The sequence below is a fragment of the Pan troglodytes genome, chromosome 5, assembly GCF_028858775.2.
Source record: "Pan troglodytes isolate AG18354 chromosome 5, NHGRI_mPanTro3-v2.0_pri, whole genome shotgun sequence".
Lineage (NCBI taxonomy): Eukaryota > Metazoa > Chordata > Mammalia > Primates > Hominidae > Pan > Pan troglodytes.
In genome coordinates this window covers 31,074,057-31,097,154 of record NC_072403.2, presented here as the reverse complement: position 1 = coordinate 31,097,154, position 23,098 = coordinate 31,074,057, and the positions used below count along the sequence as shown (strand labels likewise).

The 23,098-nt window shown below is 37.9% G+C and overlaps 1 protein-coding gene across 16 annotated transcripts in view; it reads left to right on the top strand.

The window, feature by feature from the left end:
• The window catches only part of CMAH (cytidine monophospho-N-acetylneuraminic acid hydroxylase), a 135,984-nt gene that overhangs the window by 86,954 nt on the left and 25,932 nt on the right, over window positions 1-23,098 (top strand). For all 16 annotated transcript variants that reach the window (XR_010157460.1, XR_010157459.1, XR_010157458.1 and 13 more), the window contains 6 exon segments: window positions 3,112-3,203; window positions 14,993-15,102; window positions 16,324-16,514; window positions 19,987-20,134; window positions 20,509-20,590; window positions 21,377-21,514. Coding sequence is in view for 13 of the 16 variants with exons in the window: in XM_063811858.1 (XP_063667928.1) it covers window positions 3,112-3,203; window positions 14,993-15,102; window positions 16,324-16,514; window positions 19,987-20,134; window positions 20,509-20,590; window positions 21,377-21,514 (761 nt within the window). In the remaining 3 variants the exon portion in view is untranslated.

Below are 23,098 nucleotides of genomic sequence, written 5' to 3'. Positions count from 1 at the left end.
GAAGCAAGTAAAAGTTTTTTTGGAGTTTTACTTGCTTTTTTTTTTTTTTTTTCCAGCAAAATAAACTTTAGATCTCTACCACATTTGGGGCATCAGGGATTCTCTGGAGGGGGTGCTCTCAGGCCTCAGCAAATTGTCCTGTTGGTTTGAGCCATAAAGTTAGCTCATGCTGGTACCAAGCATAGATTTGTCAAAGGTCAGGGGCATCTCCACTCAGAATCCCTTCATGGTTACCAAAATGTGAACCCTGAAAATCTGAGACAGGTCTCAGTTAATTTAGAGAGTTTATTTTGCCAAGGTTGAGGACATTTGGCCATGACACAACCTCAGGAGGCCCTGATGATATATGCCCAAGGTGGTGAGAGCACAGTTTGGTTTTATACATTTTAGGGAGACAAGAGACATCAATTAACATATGTAAGATGAACATTGGTTCGGTTTGGAAAGGCAGGACAACTTGAAGCAGGGAGGGGGCTTCCAGGTCATAGGTAGATAAGAGATAAATGGTTGCATTCTTTTGAGTTTCTAATTAGCCTTTCCAAGGGAGGCAATCAGATATGCATTTATCTCAGTGTGAGCAGAGGGGTGACTTTGAATAGAATGTGAGGCAGGTTTACCCTAAGCAGTTCCCAGCTTGACTTTCCCTTTTAGCTTAGCGATTTGGGGGGCCCAAGATATTTTCCTTTCACACCAGTATTGCACCTGTAGCTTGCTTGGCTCCTCAGATAGGGCTGCCAGCTTGACCAATAAAAATACAGGATGCCCAGTTAAATGTGCATTTCAGATTTAAAAAACTAATGTGTTTTTAGTATAAATATGTCCAAAGTAGTTAATGGGACACCCTTTTAGCTGGCAACTCTGCTCTAGGAGAACCTCTAAGTAATTCCCTGATGGCCCATTTTGATGTTCTTCCATCTTCTGGGTGGATTCAAGTCAGTGAAGCCTCAGACATAGTTCTGTCACTGGTAAACTTCCGCCAGCACTTCAAGGTGTTGGGGTTTTCTCTTCCAACTATTACAGCTTTGGGACTCTGGGTTTCCTCTCCTAGTTTTTTAACTTAGCGGGCCATTTCACAGAGTGCCACTTAGCCAGCCATTTAAGGAGGCCTTAAAGTTTACTGATTAAGAGCATCATCTCTCCTTATAGACTACCTGGTTTAGAAACCTGATTCCACGACTTACTAGCTAGGTCATAACCCTCGACAGGTTTCTTAGCCTTTCTGGACCTCGGTCTTCTCATTTCTAAAATGAGGATGAAAATATTACGTACTTTGTCAGGTTGCTGAGAGGATTAAGTGATGCCAAACACATAAAACTTAAAAGAATGCCATATGGTGGTATATGGCAAGCACGTCAAAAAAGTGAATTATAGTTACTATTTCTCTGCAATGAGCTTCTTGTGTAGCTTATATAGAGGGACTTTTTTTTACAGGAACTCAGATTGTTTTTGTATCTAATATGCTCATCTAAGTATAGTGATTGCTTTCCCACAGACTAGCCTTTCTCTTCTTCATTCAAACCCTTGCAGGTGATTGACCTGTTCTCTTGACACATTAGTCCTCCCCTCTTAGCTCTCCTGCCCATGAGGAAGCAGGTTCTGCCAGCTTTATTCCCAGATGCAGCTCACCAAGCATTTGCATGTTGAAACTGCATTTCTGTGTTAACTTATGCTCTGTATTCTCCCATCCACTTCTCTGAGTTCAGTAAATTATAGTTGGATTCTCTTCGTAGCTATTTATCTGAAGAAACTGTCTTTTCTAGTTTCTAGTTTCCAGCCAAGAACAGAGACCTACCTGTTCTACCCACCATTATTCAGCCATTTTTCTTCTCAACACAACCAAGATCAACAAATCCGATAAGCCATGATTCTCATCTTTAAAGCCTATCAATTTTTCACAACCTCCTCTAACTGGAAAGCTGTTGTCTCCCTGTCATCTATGAGCGCATGGTTCTGCCAATTTTCCCTTTCATGGCCTGGCATGCCAAATAGCTGCAGTTGGAATGTTCCATCAGAATTAATTGAAAGGTTGTTGGCTACTCATCAATGAGAAAGGAGTCGTAAAATAATCCTTCATAAATTGAAGCGTGGAATATGCTTTTTGCCTCATAACTTGGAGAACATGAAATAATTCTGGATATAATGAAATTCAGAAATATCAGCATGATTCACTTATGTTAAAGTAGATATTTTTAGTTTTAAAAAATTTGGTGTTTCTGGTTTGCGACAGATTTCTTTATTTAAAAAAATTCTTTAACTCTTAAAACCAACAAAAAATCACCAGAAACACCACCAAAATAGAAAAAACGGAACTATTTATATCCCACCTCTAGCCACTCCGTCCCCCTCAAAGTTGTGGTAAGATGGGGAAAAGATACTGAGCAACCTGTTTTATTACAGTCTGGTTCTCATGCTAAAACAGGGTTGCTAGTGTTAAATAAAAATACAAGACCCTTGGTTAAATTTAAATTACAGATTTATCAACTAATTTTCTGAATAAATATGTTTTAAATATTACAGAAAGCATATTTAAAAATTCATTATCTGAAATCCATATCTAACTGAGCATCTTGTATTTTATCTCACATATATGCTCTAAAATCTTAAACTATAAGATCTTTTCTCTTTGAAATATGTAACCTTTGGTTGACTATTCTAGGGGTCAAGGATTTTAGAGTGATATAAATTATAGATATATATTTACTACTATAGTTTTTCCTTGTATTGGCCCCAGTTGGATCTTATCCAGCTTGGCTTTTATAAAAGAGGTGTTTCTGAAGACTTCTTTATTCTGCTGTCTCTGTTCTCTAAAATGTGTCATTTTGTGACATGGAGTTTATCTTCAATTTATTAATTTTATTTCTAAAATTACCTATTGATGATTAGGCTTTATCTTCAATTTATTAATTTTATTTCTAAAATTACCTATTGATGATTAGGCTTTTTTTTAATATTTAAGTATTAGCTATTGATAGTTTTTGTTTTATGTATTTTGTGTTCAACCAACTAATTCCATTATAATTTAATATCATTATGAAAGAATACATTTAAGCCTAATAAAGATTAATTTTTATTTTTACCATTTCATAAACTTAAGTACAATTTTTCATCCAGGTCTGTTAGATGCACAAAGCACAACTGGAAATTAGATGTGAGCACCATGAAGTATATCAACCCTCCGGAAAGCTTCTGTCAAGATGAGCTGGGTAAATACCATCAATAATGATAAATGTATTCTGCTATTATTGTTACTGAGGTTCTTGTCAACTTATTTCTAATCTCACTTGAAGCTTAGGATACATTCTGATTTTAAACTGTTAGATCTCTTTTTAAGTACAAGGAGACTTTAAAAATTTTGTGGAAAAATGGAATTAAGAGATAAAAAATATAAGCTTTATTTCTCAACATAAGCTTCATCAAGGCCAAGACGCATTTGTAGGCGATAATATCAGCCATTTCGTCTGTCCCTAAAGAACTGAGGGTCCTGGGAGTTTAACCATATAAATGCAGTCTTTTAAAAATTATTAACCAAAGAAAAATGGGTGCCCTTTAAAGTTTTTTGGTTTTGTTTTGTTTTGTTTTTAGATAGAGTCTTGTTCTTGTCACCCAGGCTGGAGTGCAATGGTGTGATCTTGGCTCACTGCAACCTCCGCCTGCTAGGTTCAAGCAAGTCTCCTGCCTCAGCCTCCCAAGTAGCTGGGATTACAGGTGCCCACCACCACACCCAGCTTTGTATTTTTAATAGAGACAGGGTTTCACCATGTTGGCCAGGCTGGTCTCGAACTCCTGACCTCAGGTGACCCACCTGCCTTAGCCTCCCAAAGTACTGGAATTGTAGACAAGAACCACCGCACCCAGCCTAAAGATTGCTTTTTAAGATTAGGAAAGAAAAATAAGTCAGAAGAAGCCAAATTGGTACCGTAACCAGGTGGATGCCTAATGATTTCCCAAAGAAACTCTCACAAAATTGCCCTTGTTTGATGAGAGAAATGAGCAAGAGGCATTTTTGTGGTGTGATTCTGGTGAAGCTTTCCTGGGCATTTTTCTGCTAAACCTTTGGCTAACTTTCTCAAAACAATCTCATAATAAGTAGATGTTACTACTCTTTGTCCTTGCAAAAATTCAGCAAACAAAATGCCTTAAGCATCTCGACAAACTGTTGCCATGACCTTTGCTCTTGAGCGGTCTGGCTTTGCTGTGACTGGACCACTTCCACCTCTTGGTAGCCGTTGCTTTAATTGTGCTTTGTCTTCAGGATCATACTGGTAAGGCCATGTTTAATCTTCTGTTACAATGCTTCGAAGAAATGCTTCAAGATCTTGATCCCACTCGTTTAAAATTTCCACTGAGAGCTCTGCTCTTGTCTGCAGCTGATCTGGATGGGTTTGGCAGCCATCAAGTGCAAAGTTTGCTCAACTTTAATTTTTCAGTCAGAATTGTGTCAGGTGAATCAATTAAGATGCCTGTGGTGTAGGCTATTGTTCGTGCTGTTAGTTGTTAGTCCTCTTCATTTGGGGCATAAACAAGATTAATTTTTTCTTTGCAAATGGATACGGATGGTCTGCCATTGCAGGCTTCAACTTGAACGTTGTCTTCTCTCTTCTTAAAATGAGTTATCTATTTGCAAACTGCTAATTTCTTTGGGGTATACATGCACATGTAAAATTTTCAAAAAGTACAAAATTAAATAGAGTAAAAACTAAATTTTCTCTCCTCCTCTGATCCCTAGTCACCAAGTTCCCACTCTAGAAGCAACTACCATTATTATTTAGTTTCTTGTGGGTCCTTCTAGGGGTATCTTTTGCATTTGTAAACTAGTACATATTTATAATATTCCCTTCCTTAGTAGCAGACTGTATACATTGTCCTCCACTTTGCTTTTTATTCTGAATGACTCTTGAACTTAGAAAGCAAAAGAAAGATAATATTGAATATCCCTGACAAGCAAAGTGTTGACCCAGAAGCTGCTAGTGAGACTTCAATTTCTCTTTCCCTCCCATCCATTAATAAACACAGAGATTTCTATTTTGTACCTGGGCATGAGGGAGAAAAAGGAAGGGAAATTGGGTGGTGGAGTCTGTGGTTTGTGGGGAGCTAAAAATGGGAATTGTTCTGGCCCGTAGACCAGGTTGGACTGCCCAAGCTCAGGAAAGTGGCAATCAGAAAAATAATGGCACTATTTTTAGGAGAGAGTTGGAGGATTCATGGGAAGTAGGAGATGGCCAGAACTCGTTATCTGACAAAGAAGAGCCATTTCACGTCCTGGTGTCCACATGTGACACACAATTGGAGAGGAGGCTATTTCTTCTACCTACCCTTGGAACCTAGCAATGATGTGACATTCCTCAAACTCCTAGGCAGACAATGTGAAAGATTATAAGCCAGGGTAGGAAAAGAGGGAAAAGCAGACACCAAGCAGTTACAGATCAGGTTGTGGGCATGTGTGTAGCATGCTTCTGGGGAAGTCCCCAAAATACGTTCGGGACACTTGAAAATGTGCTAATTTCTAGTCAGCAAAACAGTTGGGGCTCTTGCCATCATCATTTGTGCATAAAGATAGACCGCAACTTTATTTTATATTGTCAATCTGGTGAGGCCTGGGAAAATTGGGTTATATGTAAAAATGGAAAATGCTAAATATACAACATATGCAATACCTTGTAACAGGATGGTGAAATGGAAGTTGAGGTTGCAAAACAACAGATGCCCATTCCAAATTGAAGTTCTGAGAAAGGATTTACAAAGAGGCTGAGAACCAGTAGATCATTCTTAAATCCCTCACCCTTATAAGGAATACTAAAGCATAAAAGGGGAGTTTGAAATATAACTTCTTAGGAAGAGTTATTTGGAAAGCTGTACTGAGAGTTCATGCCCCTTGCAGGGGCAACTTCTGAGGGATGCCGGCCCCTCTCCTTAGGCCAGAATTTAGCTGGACCACCTAGAGAGTCTGATATGTGTTCTCCAAGGTTAAGGGACACAGTGGGCTGGTGTCTGATTCTCCCCTGAGAAATCTCAAGGATGAAAGATTGGCCATGTAGCTGTGACAGACAAGCTGAAGGAGAAGAAGTTGTGTTAGGCACACTGGCACTCCCAAAATTCAGTGGGGCTAGAACAGTTGAGTGTTTCCTATGGATGTGATGTGGACCATGAATGGGAGGCATAAACGTAGAGTCATTCTAGGTCCAAAAGGCCTGCAGAGAAAAGTTGGATGTATTGCTACGTTGCTAGGGGCTAAGGAAAGCATAAGTAACCAGGTAGCATAGAGATACCCAGGTGCAGAGAACTTCAGGTGGGTGTTTCCAAGCAATTGGACGGATCCTCGCAATAACCCACTGAGGTATCCCTTAGAATCAGCTTTAAGCAAAAGCCAAGCCCAGATAATGCTGCTGCTCCGTGACCAAAGGACCCTTGCTCTCTTTCTTTAACTCTCCTTTTTCCTCCAGCTCCATGTCTGGAAGGGTCAGGAACCTTGGATGAAGGCATGAGGGGAGAGGAGGAATAGAAGCATTGGGTGAGTCCAGGCATGGTGGCTCACACCTGTAATCCCAGCACTTTGGGAGGCTGAGGTGGGTGGGTCACCTGAGGTCAGGAGTTTGAGACCAGCCTGGGTAACATGGTGAAACCCTGTCTCTACTACAAGTACAAAAAGTAGCTGAGCATGGTGGTAGGCACCTGTAATCCCAGCTACTTGGGAGGCTGAGACAGGAGAATCGCTTGAACCCAGTAGGCACAGAGGTTGCAGTGAGCCAAGATCACACCATTGCACTCAAGCCTATTTCTGATACACAAAGCAAAAAAAGCATGTTATAAACATTATAAATAGAATGACTCAATTATTTAAAAAATACATGCATAAGCACATGTGGGTGATATAAGAGCAGTCTTAGATTACCTGTTAAGGGAGCTGAGCTGGAAGCTTCCTGGGCTATGCCTCCAGGCTGTGGGCTTTGAATATAATACCTTTAAATTTTTTTTAGGCTCAAATTGTTATAGGCATACTATATAGGCGTGACCACTCTCACCCATGTGTCTCTGTGAGACCAACACCAAATGCCTTTTTAAACAAGAGTGTGTTGCCAGCATTCTCCCAGTTCTCCTACAAACAAAGGTGTTACTTATTGAGGTATGTGTCCTTTGCCATTCACTACAAGGAAATAGAATGCTATTTTGGGAAGAGTTGCTAAGTGTTTTAACTACAAATTCATCCTCCCTCCACGTCTCAAACAGGACACCTGGACCACTAGCTATTTTCTCCAGTGAACTCCACCCTGAATCTGTTGACTTAGCCCAGAAAGCCTGCCAGCTGCCTTATTACTAGGAGCTGGTTATGTGTGCTGTACAAATACTGTTAAATTTATTTGACATAAAACTGATAATAAACATAGGTTTGGGTATAAACACTGTTAGTTTGTGTAAGTGAAAGGACAAGAGACTATCAACTTTATGAATATATAACCAAGTAATCTACAACTGCTTAGGGGCTTTTATGAAAATCTCTAAATCTTTTGATCAAGACCTTTACAGAGACACTGTAGCAAAGTGTTAAGAGCAAAGGCAATGGGGCCTTCTCACCTGGGTGCGGATCCAGGCTCCAATACACAGTCTGGGGACACTGGGCAATTTAGTCAATCCCTTTGTGCTTTAATTTCTTCAAATGTGAAATAGAAATGATATTTTTAGTAGCCATCTTACAAAAAACAGGTTGTTGTAAAAAAATGTTTAATTTAATGCCTGTTAAATTCATGGTAGTTAGTACACAGCATAATTTATTTGTATACATATGTCTCAAATAATCTGCATATATCCTTGGGACTGGGACCACAGGAGCAGAAATAAGGGATTTCCCTCCCAGCAGGAAGTTGGATGCACTGGAAAATTAGATTAAGGCTACTGTTAACCATCATGCAGGCAAAAGGCAGGGCCAGAGCTGGCAGCAGGGTCAGTGGGAGGACAGGAAATAACAAATTCTGGGAATTTCAGCCTTAGCTGGAGTGAAGACACTGCCACGAAGGGAACATTTGTTAACAGAGCTCACTTTTTAGTCCAGTGCTACCAACGCTGTAGGGATTTCATACCACATTCTGAGAAAGATAAGGGCTTGATCCACCTGGGGACATGTTATCAGTGATGAGCATCTGATTTTATTATTATTATAAAAAATAATATATGTTCACAATTAAAACGTTGGAATTCAGAAAAGTAGAAGGAAGAATCTCACCTACACTTGCATCACCCAAAACATTTTAGAATGTTTTGTTCTGGTGGTTGCTGTCCTCCCTCTCCCCATCTCCTTCCTCTTTCCTTTTCTCTTTCTCCTCTTCCTCCTCCTCTTCCTCTTGGTAAGAAATAATCTGTGTACCACAAAATTTACCCTTTTAAACTGCACACATTAATCATTTTTAAAAAAATATTCACACGTTGTGCAGCCACCACCACTATCTCATTCCAAAACATTTTCCACCACTCCCAAAAAAACCCTGTAATGATTGTCGTCCTCATTCCCCTTTTCTCCAAGACACTGGCAACCACCAATCTTCTTTCTGTCTCTATGGATTTTCCTATTCTGAACATTTCATATATTGGAATAATACAATATGTGGCCTTTTGTGTGTGGCTTCTTTCACTTAGCATCATGTTTTCAAGATTCATCCATGTCATAGCATATATTAGTACTTCATTTACTTGACTTTTATGGCTGAATAACATTCCTTGTATGGATATACCACATTTTGGCTATGATGAATACTTTTCCTATGAATATTTATCTAATTTTTATGTGGGCATATGTTTTTTGTTCTCTTGGTTATAAACCTAGGAATGGAATTGCTGGGCTATATGGTAACTCTATGTTTAACTTTGAGGAACTGTAAAACTGTTTTCAAAAGGACTGCATCATTTTACATTCTCATTAGCAATGTATGACTCTGTTTCTCCTCATCCTCACCAAGACTTGTTATTATCTGTCTTTCTTGTTGACATCTTTTGAAGCACAAAAGTTTTAAATTTTGATGACATCTAATTTTTTTTTCTTTGGACCTTGTGCTTCTGGTATCTAAAAAAGTATATGGTTAGAATAACTAAGTCTTTTATTCTAATATACTTATTAGACTAACATACACACACATAGATAATAGTCTAAGAGAGAGTCTAAGAAATATATCTATTTCTCTCTCTCTGTCACTCAGGTTGGAGTGCAGTGGCATGATTACGGCTCACTCCAGCCTCTGCCTCCCGGGTTCAAGCAATCCTCCCATCTTGACCTCCCAAGTAGCTGGGACTACAGGCACACACCACCATGTCTGGCTAATTTTTGTATCTTTTTGTAGAGAGAAGGTCAGACTATGTTGACCAGGCTGGTCTCAAACTCCTGGGCTCAAGAGATCTCCCCACCTCAGCCTCCTAAAATTCTGGGATTATAGATGTGAGCTACCACGTGTAGCCAGTCTAAGAAATATTTTTTAAATTGCCTAATCCAAGGTGATGAAAATTTATTCCTATTGTTTTAAGAGTTTTATAGTTCTAGCTCTTATATTTAGGTCTTTGATTCATTTTGCGTTAATTTTTGTACATTGTGTGATGTAGGGGCCCAAATTCATTCTTTTGCATGTGGATGAATTGCAGCACCATTTTCTGACAGACTATTCTTTCCCCTATTGAATTGTTTTGGCATCTTTGTTGAAAAATCAATTGATCATAAATATAAGGGTTTATTTTTGGACTCTTTATTCCATTGATTTATATGTCTATCCTTCTGCCAGTTCCACACATTTTGATTACTGTAGCTTTGTAGTAAGTTTTTCAAATTGGGAATTGTGAATCCTTCAATTTTATTTTCTTTTTAAAGATAGTTTAGTTACTCTAGGCCAGCTTGTCTTGAGTCTTTAGGGTCAGCTTGTCAATTCCCAGGGGGTGAGGTATGGGGGGGGAAAAGCAGCCAGAATTGTGATTAAAATTGTGTTGACTGTGGATTAATTTAGGGAGTATTACCATCTTATCAATACTCAGTCTTGATCCATGAACATGGAATGTCTATTAATTTATTAAGTCTTCTTTAATTTCTTTCAATCATATTTTATAGTTCTCAGAGTATAAGTTTTATACTACTTTGATTAAATTTATTCCTAAGTATTTTATTCTTTTTGATGCTATTGTAAATGGAATTGTTTGTAAATTTTATTTAAAAATTAACGGCTAGCGTATAGAATATTGCTGATTTTCAAAATACCTTGTATCCTTTGAAGGTTTTAATAGTTTCATTTGTAGATATCTTAGGGTGTCCTATATACAAGATTGTGTCGTCTGTGAATAGAGACGGTTATCTTTTTCCTTTACAAACTGGATACCTTTTATGTCATTTTCCCGTTCAGTTGCCTCCATGTAGAAATGGAGGTTTTAGCCAAGGAAACTGCTTGTCTGGTTCCTGCTTTTAGGGGGAAAACAGCTGTCAGGTTTTCTTAGATGCCTTTTTTTTTTTTTTTTTGACGGAGTCTGGCTCCGTTGCCCAGGCAGAAGTGCAGTGGCGCAATATCTGCTCACTGCAACCTCCGCCTCCCAGGTTCAAGAGATTCTCCTGCCTCAGCCTCCCAAATAGCTGGGATTACAGGCACGTGCCACCACACCCAGCTGATTTTTGTATTTTTAGTAGAGACGGGGTTTCACCATGTTGGCCAGGCTGGTTTCGAACTCCTGACCTCAAGTGATCTACCCACCTTGGCCTCCCAAACTGCTGGGATTACAGGCATGAGCCACTACGCCTGGCCTATTAGTTTTCTGAGTGTGTTTTATGACAACAGGATGTTGGATTTTTTTCGAATGCCCTTTCTGTGTCAATTGAGATGATGATGTGGTTTCCTTCTTTGTTCTGTTAATGCAGTGTGTTACATTGAATGATTTTCAAATGTTGAATCAGCCTTGCATCTTTCAAATATTGAACCAGTGTGGCATAAAGTCCACTTGTTTTATGGCCCAAGGTAAAGTGTTCTCTGTATGTCTATTAGGTACAGTCAGTTTATGGTATTGTTCAAGTCTTCTATTCCCTGTTAATCTTCCATCTAACTGTTCCATTCTCTAGTTTTCTTGTTAGACTTAATTTTTCAAACAGTTATTTTATGTAAACCATTTTTGCATCTTGTGAATATTATGATATTAGACATAATGTCAGATTCTATGCACATATAATTTTATGTTCACATTAAATATTAACTAATATATTTAGCCATTTTTCTGTTAGAATTTAAGATCATCATAGTTTTCTTTAAAATTAAAACTGGTATTTTTGCGTTTAAGAGCTTCTCTGTATTTGGAGTTGTTTCATAAGGTAGTTGAATTACTGGTAAAATAGTATGGCAATTAAAGCATTCACCACCAACCTTCATATACTTCAGCCTGAAGGTGGGCTTCACATGGCCCAATAGCCTCAATGTGAAAGTAATGGAAGACATATAGGAGTATATTTCTGCAATCTAGAGATAGGGTGGCACTTCTTCACTCTTTGGATAACACTTCAAAAGTACAGCTCATAGGGCAACAAAAATTTTAAATATGGACGAATATGATTTTATTAACGTGAGATTTCTGCTTAATGAAGGAGACCATGGACAAAATTAAAAGACATAATGACAATTTGAGAGTTTTTTGCAATGTTTATAATCAACAAGGGATTAATATCAAGCATAGAGTAGGAAGTAATGCAAATTGACAAGAAAAAGACAGAAAAATAAAAAGGGAAGAAAGAGTATGAACTAGCATTTTACCGAATAAACCCAAAGGCTATTAAACATATGAAGATACTTACTAAGTAGTAATCAGAAAACTGCAAGTGAAGCAAGCAAGTTTCACTTTACATCATTTAGAGTGGTAAAAAGCTAGAAGCTAAGATGATGCCAAACGTCAGAGACGTAGAAGTCCTCATCCACGTGATGGGAGTGTGGCTGTTGCAGCCATTCTGAAGAGTAATCTGGCAGTAACTAGCCAGATGAGTTTTTTGTTTGTTGTTCTTGTTTCTTTTTATTTTGTTTTGTTGTTTTTAGAGCCAGGGACTTGCTATGTTGCCCAGGTTGGACTTGAACTTTTGGGCTCAAGTGATCCTTCTATCTCAGCCTCTCTAGAAGCTGGGAGTACAGGCATGTGCCACTGTACCTGGCTCCTGATGAGGTTTATGAACATACTAGGATCCATAAATCCTGCTCTTGTTTATACCTCAAAGAAATTCTGTTGTGGCAGAATCTAGGAGTCTATCCCTGGGAGAGTGAATTTGTAAAATGTGGTAGACATGAACCGTGGAATACTCAACTGCAGTTAGATGTGGGCTAGATGTACACATGGCAACATCATGGTTGTCAAAATCATAGTGTTGAGTGAAAAACAGTAAGAAACAGATTGGAGACCTAATGCCATTTATATAAATTAAAAATGCACACACACACAATATAATACATATTTTGCACAAACATTTAGAATGGCACCTTGGAGGGGAGGAAAATGAGAATGGGAACTAGAGATAAAGGGAATAAATAAATAAGATTAAAAAGAAAAGAGCTTTGCATGGATCAGATACATGTCGTGAACTAGAAAGTATGACTAACACAACCCTTTCCACTTGATGTCCTAAACGAATGAATGAATGAATGAGTTCATCATATGTTCCTTCTTTAATATGTATAGCATTACCATGCATTCTTTGACACTGACAAATTTTTGCTCCCACTGACTGGTTTATGAGCGTGCCTTTTCTCCCCATACCTTACCAGCTCAGAACATTCTTAGTCTTTCAGACTGTTCTCATTTGAGGCAAAAATTGCATCTCATTGTTTTTACTTGCATTTTTCTATCAAATATGATGCTAATATTTCACTAAATATAGTTTGGCAAAATGTGTTTGCTAAATTGTTTTGGTGTTAGAAGTTTTTCATTTTACATTTGTATCTATTCAGATTTTCCACTGGAATTATTTCCATTGCTATTAAATTTAAAAGTCCTCTCATATTTGATATTCTATTTTATACATTTTCATGGCTTGGTCGTTTTGTGTCCTTAATCAACTAGAATACTTAGAGAACTAATTGCCGCAGCACCATGTTAGATGGTCCACATATTTATGATACCTTCTTTAGAATAAACAGTTAACATAATTAGGATCCACTTTTTGGCTGACCTAATGTCAATAATCAGTGATTTGATTATTATAGTTTTATGGTATATTTTTGTTTCATTTCGCCTTCATTATTCTTCCTTAAAAAAGATTTAGGGACTACCATTTGTTTGTTTTTTCTGGAGAAAGTTATAACCCAAATGACCTAGATTTTATCAGCTTGTAAGGTCAAATTAATAATACTATATTCTCATGAATTTATTTATAATAGTTGGCAGATGTCACATTCTTCGTTGCATCTATGCAATTTATCTTTGTGCAAGGAGCATAGCGATCTTTATGGTAATTGCTTCAGAACAATGATTAAGAGTTACAATTGCTTCTTGGCCTTTTGGCTAAGATCAAGTGAAGAATTACAGACTTATTTTTTTCTGCATCTCTTGAAAAAGAAAAATTATGAAGAAGGGGTAGCTATCAGTGCAAGAGTTTCCTGAGGGTCTCCCATAATACAGTTGTATTTTTCTAACGAGTTTGCTAGTATATAGGTTTGTTTGTCCTACAATGAACTTTTAAAGTTCTATATATTCCTTTAAGTATAAAATAATTACCATAATAATACTATTATTTATTAAATGCCTGCTTTGTTCCAAGCATGGTGCTAGACACTTTAGTATCTATTATTTCATCTAATCTCCACGACAACTCTGTGAAGGTATGTATCATTTTATAGATCAGAAAACTGAGGCTCAGGATACTGCTAATAAGCAGCAGAAATAGGATTCCCACCCACATGTTCCCAAAGCCAGCATTTTTTCTAGTTCATGACTCTAATTTTCAACCATCATATAACCTTGAAATAATAATATGTACCTTCATTATACCACTTGCATTTTCAGGAACATAGTTCAATAATGCATTCTTTATGTATTCCTGATTTTATTAAGAAAGCCATTTGTGTTTCACCATTAAATAAGGTGATAGTTATGACTAAGAAAAATATTTTTATTACATTTTCTTAAGCAATGTTTAAAAGGTATTAAAAATTAAGTGAACACCCATGTACCCAGCACCCAGCTTAAGACATAAAACATTAACAACAGAATATATATCTTTCCTTGATTATATCACATATCCCCCCACCCATGCTCTGGAGGTAATCACTTTTTTGAATGGGGCTTCAGGATAGCTATTCTCTATTCCCTCAGCTTTATTGAGGTATAATTAATTAGCAGAATTGTGTACAAATGCTCCTCAACTTACACATGGTGTGAAGTCCTGATAAACTCATCATAAGTTGAAAGTACTGTAAGTCAAAATGTAGTTAATACACCTAGCCTACCAAGCATCGTAGCTTAGCCTAACGTACCGCACGCATGCTCAGAACATGTACATTAGCCTGCAGTTGGGCACAATCACCTGGCAACGTGGTCCACTGTAGAGTATCTGGTGTTTACCCTTGTGATTGCACATGGCTGACTGGGAGCTGCACCCGCTGCCTGGCATCTTACTGTGTATCACTAGCGCAGAAAAGATAAAAATTCAGAGTATGGTTTCTACTGAATGTGTGTCATTTTTGCAGATCAGATGCCCCTCCCTGTGCATTCCCATAGCGCCTCGAAGTCATCTCTATCAATCATTCATTTAGTCGTAAGGAAGTCTTGTTTGTATATGTGTATCCCTGACATGACTGAGACCTCATAAGTTCTATAAGTGCCATATGAATAAAGAAATGAATTGGTGTTCATCTTAAGTTGTAGTCTCTGCAGATATTGCTGGATCTAAGGGAGTGGCACCCTTTGTTTTGATTTTCCTTTGATTTTTGGAAGACCATGCATTTCTATTTCAGTGATGCTTTTAAAAAGCCATTTTTGTCATTAATCCAGATTTGTTCTCATTTGATTCTAGTTGTTGAAATGGATGAAAACAACAGAATTTTACTTTTAGAACTGAATCCTCCTAACCCTTGGGACTTACAGCCCAGATCTCCTGAAGAGTTGGCTTTTGGAGAAGTCCAGGTAAGGAAATATTAAAAGGATAATATTATTAAAAACAAAAACGTGACCAAGATGTCCATTTAACATCTATATCTGTAAACATCCTATATTACCTTGAATACTCTTTGAGATGGGTATTTAGGACATATGGTAAAAAGTCATATGATAAAACAAATTGTTTAAGGAACCCCCAGAACTTGGCAGGGATTACAAGGAAAAAAAACAATACAAAACTTTGGGAAAAATCCCTAAGGAAACTCATGCAAAACTATTTGAGATTACCCTTGATGCCAGATCACTACTGAATAGAATGGCTGGTTGTATTTTCTGGCTTTAGAAGAGAATTTCCTTCAGAGGAAACACTTTAATAGTTTGGGAGAGGTACACAATCAAAAATTTATTTTTCTGTGTATTTAGGAAGTTTGTGTATATTTGGGCAGCTAATTTTAAGGAAACAAATGAGAACCTGCCCGGAATAGACATAATAAAAACTAATCTATGCCTTGACCTTTCCTCACCCACTTTGTTGCCTTTTCACATGACGTTCCCGCTATCTCATCTCTGCTTCTCAATACATTCCTTTTCTATGGAGGTGCCAGGCTGTGGCAAGAAAATGAGGAATTGGATTTGGAATCCCCATGGTGCCAGTCTCTAAGTCATTGTTTGTATCCATTCTTAGAGGACCTTGGCATCCAGAAGGAGTAATTATTTAACAGGTAATTTAGAAGAGAAAGTCTTGCAAGCCTGTTCAGCCAGTTGTCAGTTGAGGCTGCGTGGCTATGCCAACCCACCAAACTCACGAGAATCATCCATTCATATTGCTATTCACAGCCACTCTGGCATTTAAATCCCCAAATGTTTGTGATAACATCTCTAACTGCCTTTCCTTGTAAAGTATGCTTTAAAGGACTGATCACAAAATATATTCTTCAGTGTGGACTGTAAATAACTGTTTAGGAACTAATTTAAATAAACTAAAACTAGGTAAACAAATTGATTTGTCATCTAAAACTAACCATGAGAATTTATATTTGAATAAAGTCATGACCTGTGCTGGGAACCGTGTTCTATGAAAGGCTCTTTTTGGAATGTATTTGAGTCCAAGATTTTGCCTGATCATGCTTAGAAGCAAAGTACTCCAACCTGTGTACTATGTCAGCCACCCAAACCAAACATTTCAGCTCATTGTTGCTGACCAGTAATGAACGATTCAGTAATAGGGATCTCACTCTCTTTTAACAGATAACATATCTCACTCATGCCTGCATGGACCTCAAGTTAGGAGACAAGAGAATGGTGTTTGACCCTTGGTTAATCGGTCCTGCTTTTGCCCGTGGATGGTGGTTGCTCCATGAGCCTCCATCTGATTGGCTGGAGAGGCTGTGCCAGGCAGACCTCATTTACATCAGTCATCTGCACTCAGACCACCTGAGGTAATGAAGTCCTGAGCACACAACTCCTAAGCTCATGCTGCAGGAAAGGCATCAAATGTTCTCCGAATCTTTTGCAATCACTGCTCACTTTGAAGTAGGTTCAGTTGGGATGATGAAAAAAGGACTAATTAAGATAAATATTTACATTTGCATAGAAAGTTTATACTTTTAAAACTGTTTCTAGAAAGACAAATATGGTATGTTCTAACTTATAAGTGGGAGCTAAATAATGTGCACAAATAGGCATAGAGAGTAGAATGACACACTGGAGGTTTAGAAAGGTGAGGGGGTAGGAAGTAGGTGAATGATGAGAAATTGTTTAATGGATAAAATGTAAATGATTAGGATTAATAATGCTCTGATTTCACCACTGTGCAATCTTTGGTTGTAACAAAATTACACTTGTACCCCATAAAATTATACAAATAGAAAAGCATTTCTACACTTTACACCATTGGGAGTGAGGAAGGAGCTATTGTAAGGAAGGCAGGGGAGGATGAATAACCGTCTCACTTCCCACCCTAAGGCAGAACACATTTTCTATAAAGGGCCAGAGTGTAAATATTTTAGGCTTTGCAAGCCATACAGTGAGAGTTGCAACCACTCAACCCTGCTGTTGTAACCCAAAGGCAGCCATATAGATGGTCCTGAATAAGACTGACTGTGTTCCAATCAAATTTTATTTATGGATAATGACATGTGAATATCATATAATTTTCATGTATTACAAAATATCATTGTCCTTTTGATTTTCTTTACAACCATTTAAAAAGGTAAAAACCATCCCCTCAGCTGTGGGCAAGCTTCAAAAGAAAAAAGAAGCCACCCTTAGCTTGCAAGGTTGTACATAAACAAGTAGCAGCAGGTTGGATTCGGCCCACACATGGTTTGCCAAGCCCTGATTTATAGTATCCTAACACTAAACACCCAACGTAGTAATCCTGACTGAACCTCACCCAATGTTTCATGGGAACCAGAGTAATATGATACTAATGATAGCAACTGAAATTTTCCCTGACCCAGACAATTAAAAAGAAGGGAGAAAGGAGGACTTTAAGTTAAGAAACCACACGTATTTGCAAAGGTACTGAGCTATTAGAAGAGGGAAGCTCATATTCTCAATTCCTTTGCTTAACTATAGGGTCATATGTCTTCATCATTATTTTGAAATTTGTATCACTTCTGCTGGATTGCCAGTATAAACACATAGCAATGCCCATAATGTGCTACTCAAGCAATTCGACTTTGACCCTACATGACAAAATGGTTAGGGATAACATGTTGGTTGCTGGTTGACTGGCCCCTTGATATTTTATTCTAAAGCATATGGGAATTCTAAAGTGTGGATATGCTCTGATTTATTTTTCAGGGAAGTGTTTGTTTTTGTTTTTTTTGTTGTTGTTTTTTTGAATTAACTGATTTAGTAACAAATTGCTTGCAACATACTTCTTAACTGATCACAACCCCCTAGGACTGTGGTACTACAACTAAAATTCTACTTTATATGATACCTTTGTCCCACACTACCTCCTGGAACTATACTTGCATAATTTCAGGATTACAAGAGCCCTGAGTTCGTTTGTTGTACAATAACAGTAAAGTGTGGTAATAATTTTGTATAGCTTGTGTAGGGACAACAGCACATAAATGATATGATTGCTTTATAGTGTCTAAGATGCAATTACCTAAAGTCTTAATGAGAGACATTCTATGGGAATACACTAAATTTAAGAAGGGTAAGAACTTTTAGGGAGGGTAAGAACTCATTTAGTTGAGTTATTCTGTAACTACTGTACTGAAAACCAATTTAGTTTCATTTCAGGGGCTTGTGTGGACAGTTGTCATGCATTAAAACAACAATTTTCAACTATAGTATCACAACACATTGGTTGTGCAGTGTGTTGCAGATAGTTTATTATTGAAAAGGGGCCAAAGCCTGTGATTTTTACTCCATTGGGTCTATTTCCTTGATAGACCCTTACTTTTAGACTCTTGCCTAATCAACTAATAAACATCAAGATTGCTTGTCCCCGACCCTTCTGTCTGACCTTTATTTACTGAATAAAGCCTCCCTGGTTTACAAAAAACAAGGGAAAAGGCCAGTGTACTTTGGTGGATTGCCAGTAAGAATTATTAGCAATTGAAAAATCCAAAGCAATGAACATCCACTTTAGAATAACTTACCATAACTCCCAAAGTCCTTTAAAATGCAGGATTTCATTGCTGAACCCAGAGATTGAAGGTACATTCAAAGAATCATTGATTTTTTGAATCTTTTGTTTTTTGGGGAGAAAGGTTGTTGCTCCCCTCACTTCCTTCCAAATTCTACTTATTTGGATAGCTTTTAACGCAATGCTGGAACTTGAATATTAGTACAGCCAAGTGCTGATATGCAGATTTTAAAAATACTTTTCCTATGATTATATATCTTATTTTACCTGATCTTATACTCTGTGTACAAGTCTGATTCTTAAACCAGATAATATGTTCATTAAAGTTAGAAACTTTCTTCTTATAGAAGAAGCACTAGGTTTAGAATCAGAAAATCCAAATTTGAATACCAGTTTACTGTGTGTTGTATATTTCTGAATGTTTCCTCATCTACAAAAACAAAAAATTCATAGCTTTTTGATAAGAACTGAATAACATAGTATGTAAAACTGCCCCAGCACCAAGTTTGAAATATAATAGATGTGTGATCATTTGTTTGTTTATTCAACTTTCTACCACACCCTACAGTGGTATAATAACTCTGTTATATAATGAATGCTCAATAAATAAAAGCTGACTTAATATGTCTAGATAGTCAAAAATACTTGGATGATTGATTGTGCACTGAGTTGGGATTACTACAAATGTTGGATGTAGTTCCTCAACACTAAATTTTACTGTCTTGCCTAGCTGGTAATTCTGTCCCTCCTTAAGGATGAATAATATAGTCTGTTAAAGTGTGGCTTTGATATACAAAATATATTATTTATCCTTAAAAAGGGACAGAATCTTTGAAGGTTGAAAAACCAACCCCCAAAATGGTCCTGAGACATGGGCTTTTGTCCTGTACTATGTCCCAGTCCTCTCTCTGAGAGCTACTGCTTGAAGAATGCAAAGAAATGAGGATCTCTGTGATCTTCATTTCTTTCCTCTACAGCATGACTTTTTCTCATCTGTGCCTACTGTTAGAACTACCCCTCCTTCAAGCAGCATCACTGTGGAAAATGGAACTTGCCTAGCTGGTTGATATCCACACCATGAGCATTTGATATGTTCTAACAACAAAGATGAATCCCCTCAGAATCTCCCGTCACTTTCACAGTCATCCTTGAACAGAAACTTTTCTCTGGACTCTGGTGAGAGTCCAGTTTTTCAATTCCTCACTTCTCTGTCAATATGTTGGTATAAGGAACAAACTGTCTGTCATACTAGATGACACTATTTTTTTCTCTTTTCAACCTTTCCATCTGTCTTATCCTAGTTACCCCACACTGAAAAAGCTTGCTGGGAGAAGACCAGATATTCCCATTTATGTTGGAAACACAGAAAGGCCTGTATTTTGGAATCTGAATCAGAGCGGTGTCCAGTTGACTAATATCAATGTCGTGCCATTTGGAATATGGCAGCAGGTCAGAAATCTGCTTTCTTTCCATGCTTTCCAGTTATGCTTTCTGTGATGAATGTTAGGTGAGATAGTCACCGTAAGATTAAGGAAAAAATGGGTCAATGTGGTATGTCCCTGATACTGCATAAATACAACCTCTATTTGAACTTCAAATGTTAGGCAGACTGTCCTGGGCAAAGATGATTTTCTTTCCATTAACCCATACTATTATAGTACAACTCTACAGAACAGGTAATAAATCTAGTTCTGAATAAGGAAATTTCTTCAAATGTGAGGTTCAATTGACCAGTCTTTCCAGAACAGGTGATTACCTTCTCAAATACTGAATTAAAAACCAAACTGAAATTCACAGTTGTTGGTTTTATTGTTAAATTCCAGGTGGACAAAAATCTTCGATTCATGATCTTGATGGACGGTGTTCATCCTGAGATGGACACTTGCATTATTGTGGAGTACAAAGGTATGTTTTTATCCCCATTGATAATGAAAAATGGAAAACATTCTTAATAGGAAGGATAGTAATATCTATATGAAATTTCATCACATGTTCATCTTTTAGCTCCATTTTGAAAGAATATAGCGTGTTATATCCTTGTTCTAGAAATATGGAGCTATCTTTCAAATAATTTTTCCAGAAAACAAATTAGAAATAATGTCATCTAGATAGTGACAGGAGCAAAGCTTTCTTTCATAAGGCAATAGATATTTTACATTCCACTGATAGTGATTTCTTCAAAACTACATTTATTAAATAAATGTCTTTTATTACTTTCACCTAGAAATATCATGTAATATAATCATGCACTGCTTTTCATATGAAAAGATGGCCTTACTGCCCCAACAATCATTTGAATATGAGCTTTGCATGTAATTTGCAAAAGGTACAGGGAAGTATGTTAATCCACTCTTTTCTGATCCTTTGGGCTCAACACGTGGAAAAAGTTGACAGAAGAAAGCAGTCTATCTATGAGCTAGAGTGGAATTAAGATAAAAGTCTTCATGAGACACCTAGTATCCACCAAGTCAAATGGGATGAATTTAGTCGCTTGAAAATTCAGAAAATATACTATTGAAAGCTTTAAGTTTTAAAATCTTACTGTTTGTTTTTCCTTTGATATAAGCAATTCTTCTATAATCAAATAAGTTCAATTATACAGACTGTATACAGAAGTCCTTGTCTTGGAATTCAAACCATGGGTGTTCAAGATTTCGCCTTGAATATCTATACCTCTTTGTTTCTCCACAGGTCATAAAATACTCAATACAGTAGACTGCACCAGACCCAATGGGGGAAGGCTGCCTATGAAGGTTGCTCTAATGATGAGTGATTTTGCTGGAGGAGCATCAGGCTTTCCAATGACTTTCAGTGGTGGAAAATTTACGGGTAATATTTTGTATGAAAGTGATACCAAGTATCACGCATGGCACATTGCTAAATGCTGTAAGAGTAAATACAAATGTAATTGAGACATGATCCCTCCCCACAAGAAGCATGCAATCTTATTGGGAAACCAGATTTGTAAGTTGCAGATTACCAACTAAGGTTTCTAGCTCAAAACATGATGGAGCATGAAGGAAATGTTGAGATCTGAGAGCACCTCAGGAGGAGCCAAGAAAGAGAATCATTTCGATTCACCATGTAGACCATAGAGCAGAACAGGAAAGGCCTGAAGTGGCTCATCCAGGCTTAGGTGCTCTTGGAATATGGTTCCTAATGGGGTGTGTGCAGCCTCAATGTAGACACATCCCCTTGGCACTGTGGATGCTCATATCAGGGAGCAGTGCGTCCAGAGGAGGGTCCTCTAGTTGGGGACCTCTAGTGCACCCAGAGGAGGGTCCTCTGGTTGGGGGTCTTAGGCAGGAGCCCTTCTGCTCTGGGTCCAAGAGTGGGGTTGGGGTTGACATGGGGGAAGTGTGTATCCTCAACACTAGTATTGTAAGTGCTCAATACATGTCCACTTAATAAATTAATGTATCTGATAAGTGATCCCTGTCTAACAGTGTGGCAGAAAATGCCCTGATTTGCAATATGAAGATAACCTTTATCCCGTTCTTTGCTTTCTTCTCTAAGTCTATATTCATTGCCTCCCAGAGTGTGTAACCACATGAGAAATAGAGGGAAGGTTCTGTCCTTAAGAAGTTAAAAGTGTGACTGGGAAGGTAAAACATACTTATGAAGGGTTAACTAGCATCATGCCATTCTGTGTGATGGTGAGTTTGTGTGTGTGTGCACATGTGCGTGAGTACACACATATACATTTAAAAAGGTCTTGAATATACCAAAATATTATGTCTAGGTGATGGGTGGCTTGTATATTTTTTCTGTATCCTTGTCTGTGTTTGTCAAATTTTATAGAAACAATAACAGTAACAGCTCCCTGACCTTGTACCCTATATGTTCTGCGTCCTGTCTAATTCCTCAAGTTCCTTCACTGCCTGTCACTCTGATGCTTGCTATACATCAGCCCATCCTGCTTTTCGTTTCTTAGACCCAAAGTGTCAAGTGCACACCTGCCCTGGGTCTTTGTGTTTGCTGTTTCCATTTCCTGGAGTGCAGCTGGCCCTGATTTGCATGTGACCAGCAACTTTTCATCTATGTCTCAACTCAAATGTCACCTCTTCACTGACCATCCTGTCTAATGATTCCCTCCATCTCATCCCACTCACCCCAGCCACTCTCTGTTCCATTGCCCTGTTTTATTTTCTTCACGGTGCATCACTCTTTGCGATGACTTTATTTACTTGTTCATTATTTGCTTCTCTCACTAGAATGAACACTCCATGAGAGCAGGGACCTGCTTTGCCTTGTTCACCACTTTATTCCCAGTGGCTAGAACCACGTCTGACACAGAGTAGGTGCACAATAAATATTGGTTACGTGAATGAATAAGCAAATGAACGGCGCTGTGAGAGGGGCATCATGACTCCATTTACAGAGAAGATACAGACATGGAGAAGTTAGGTAGTT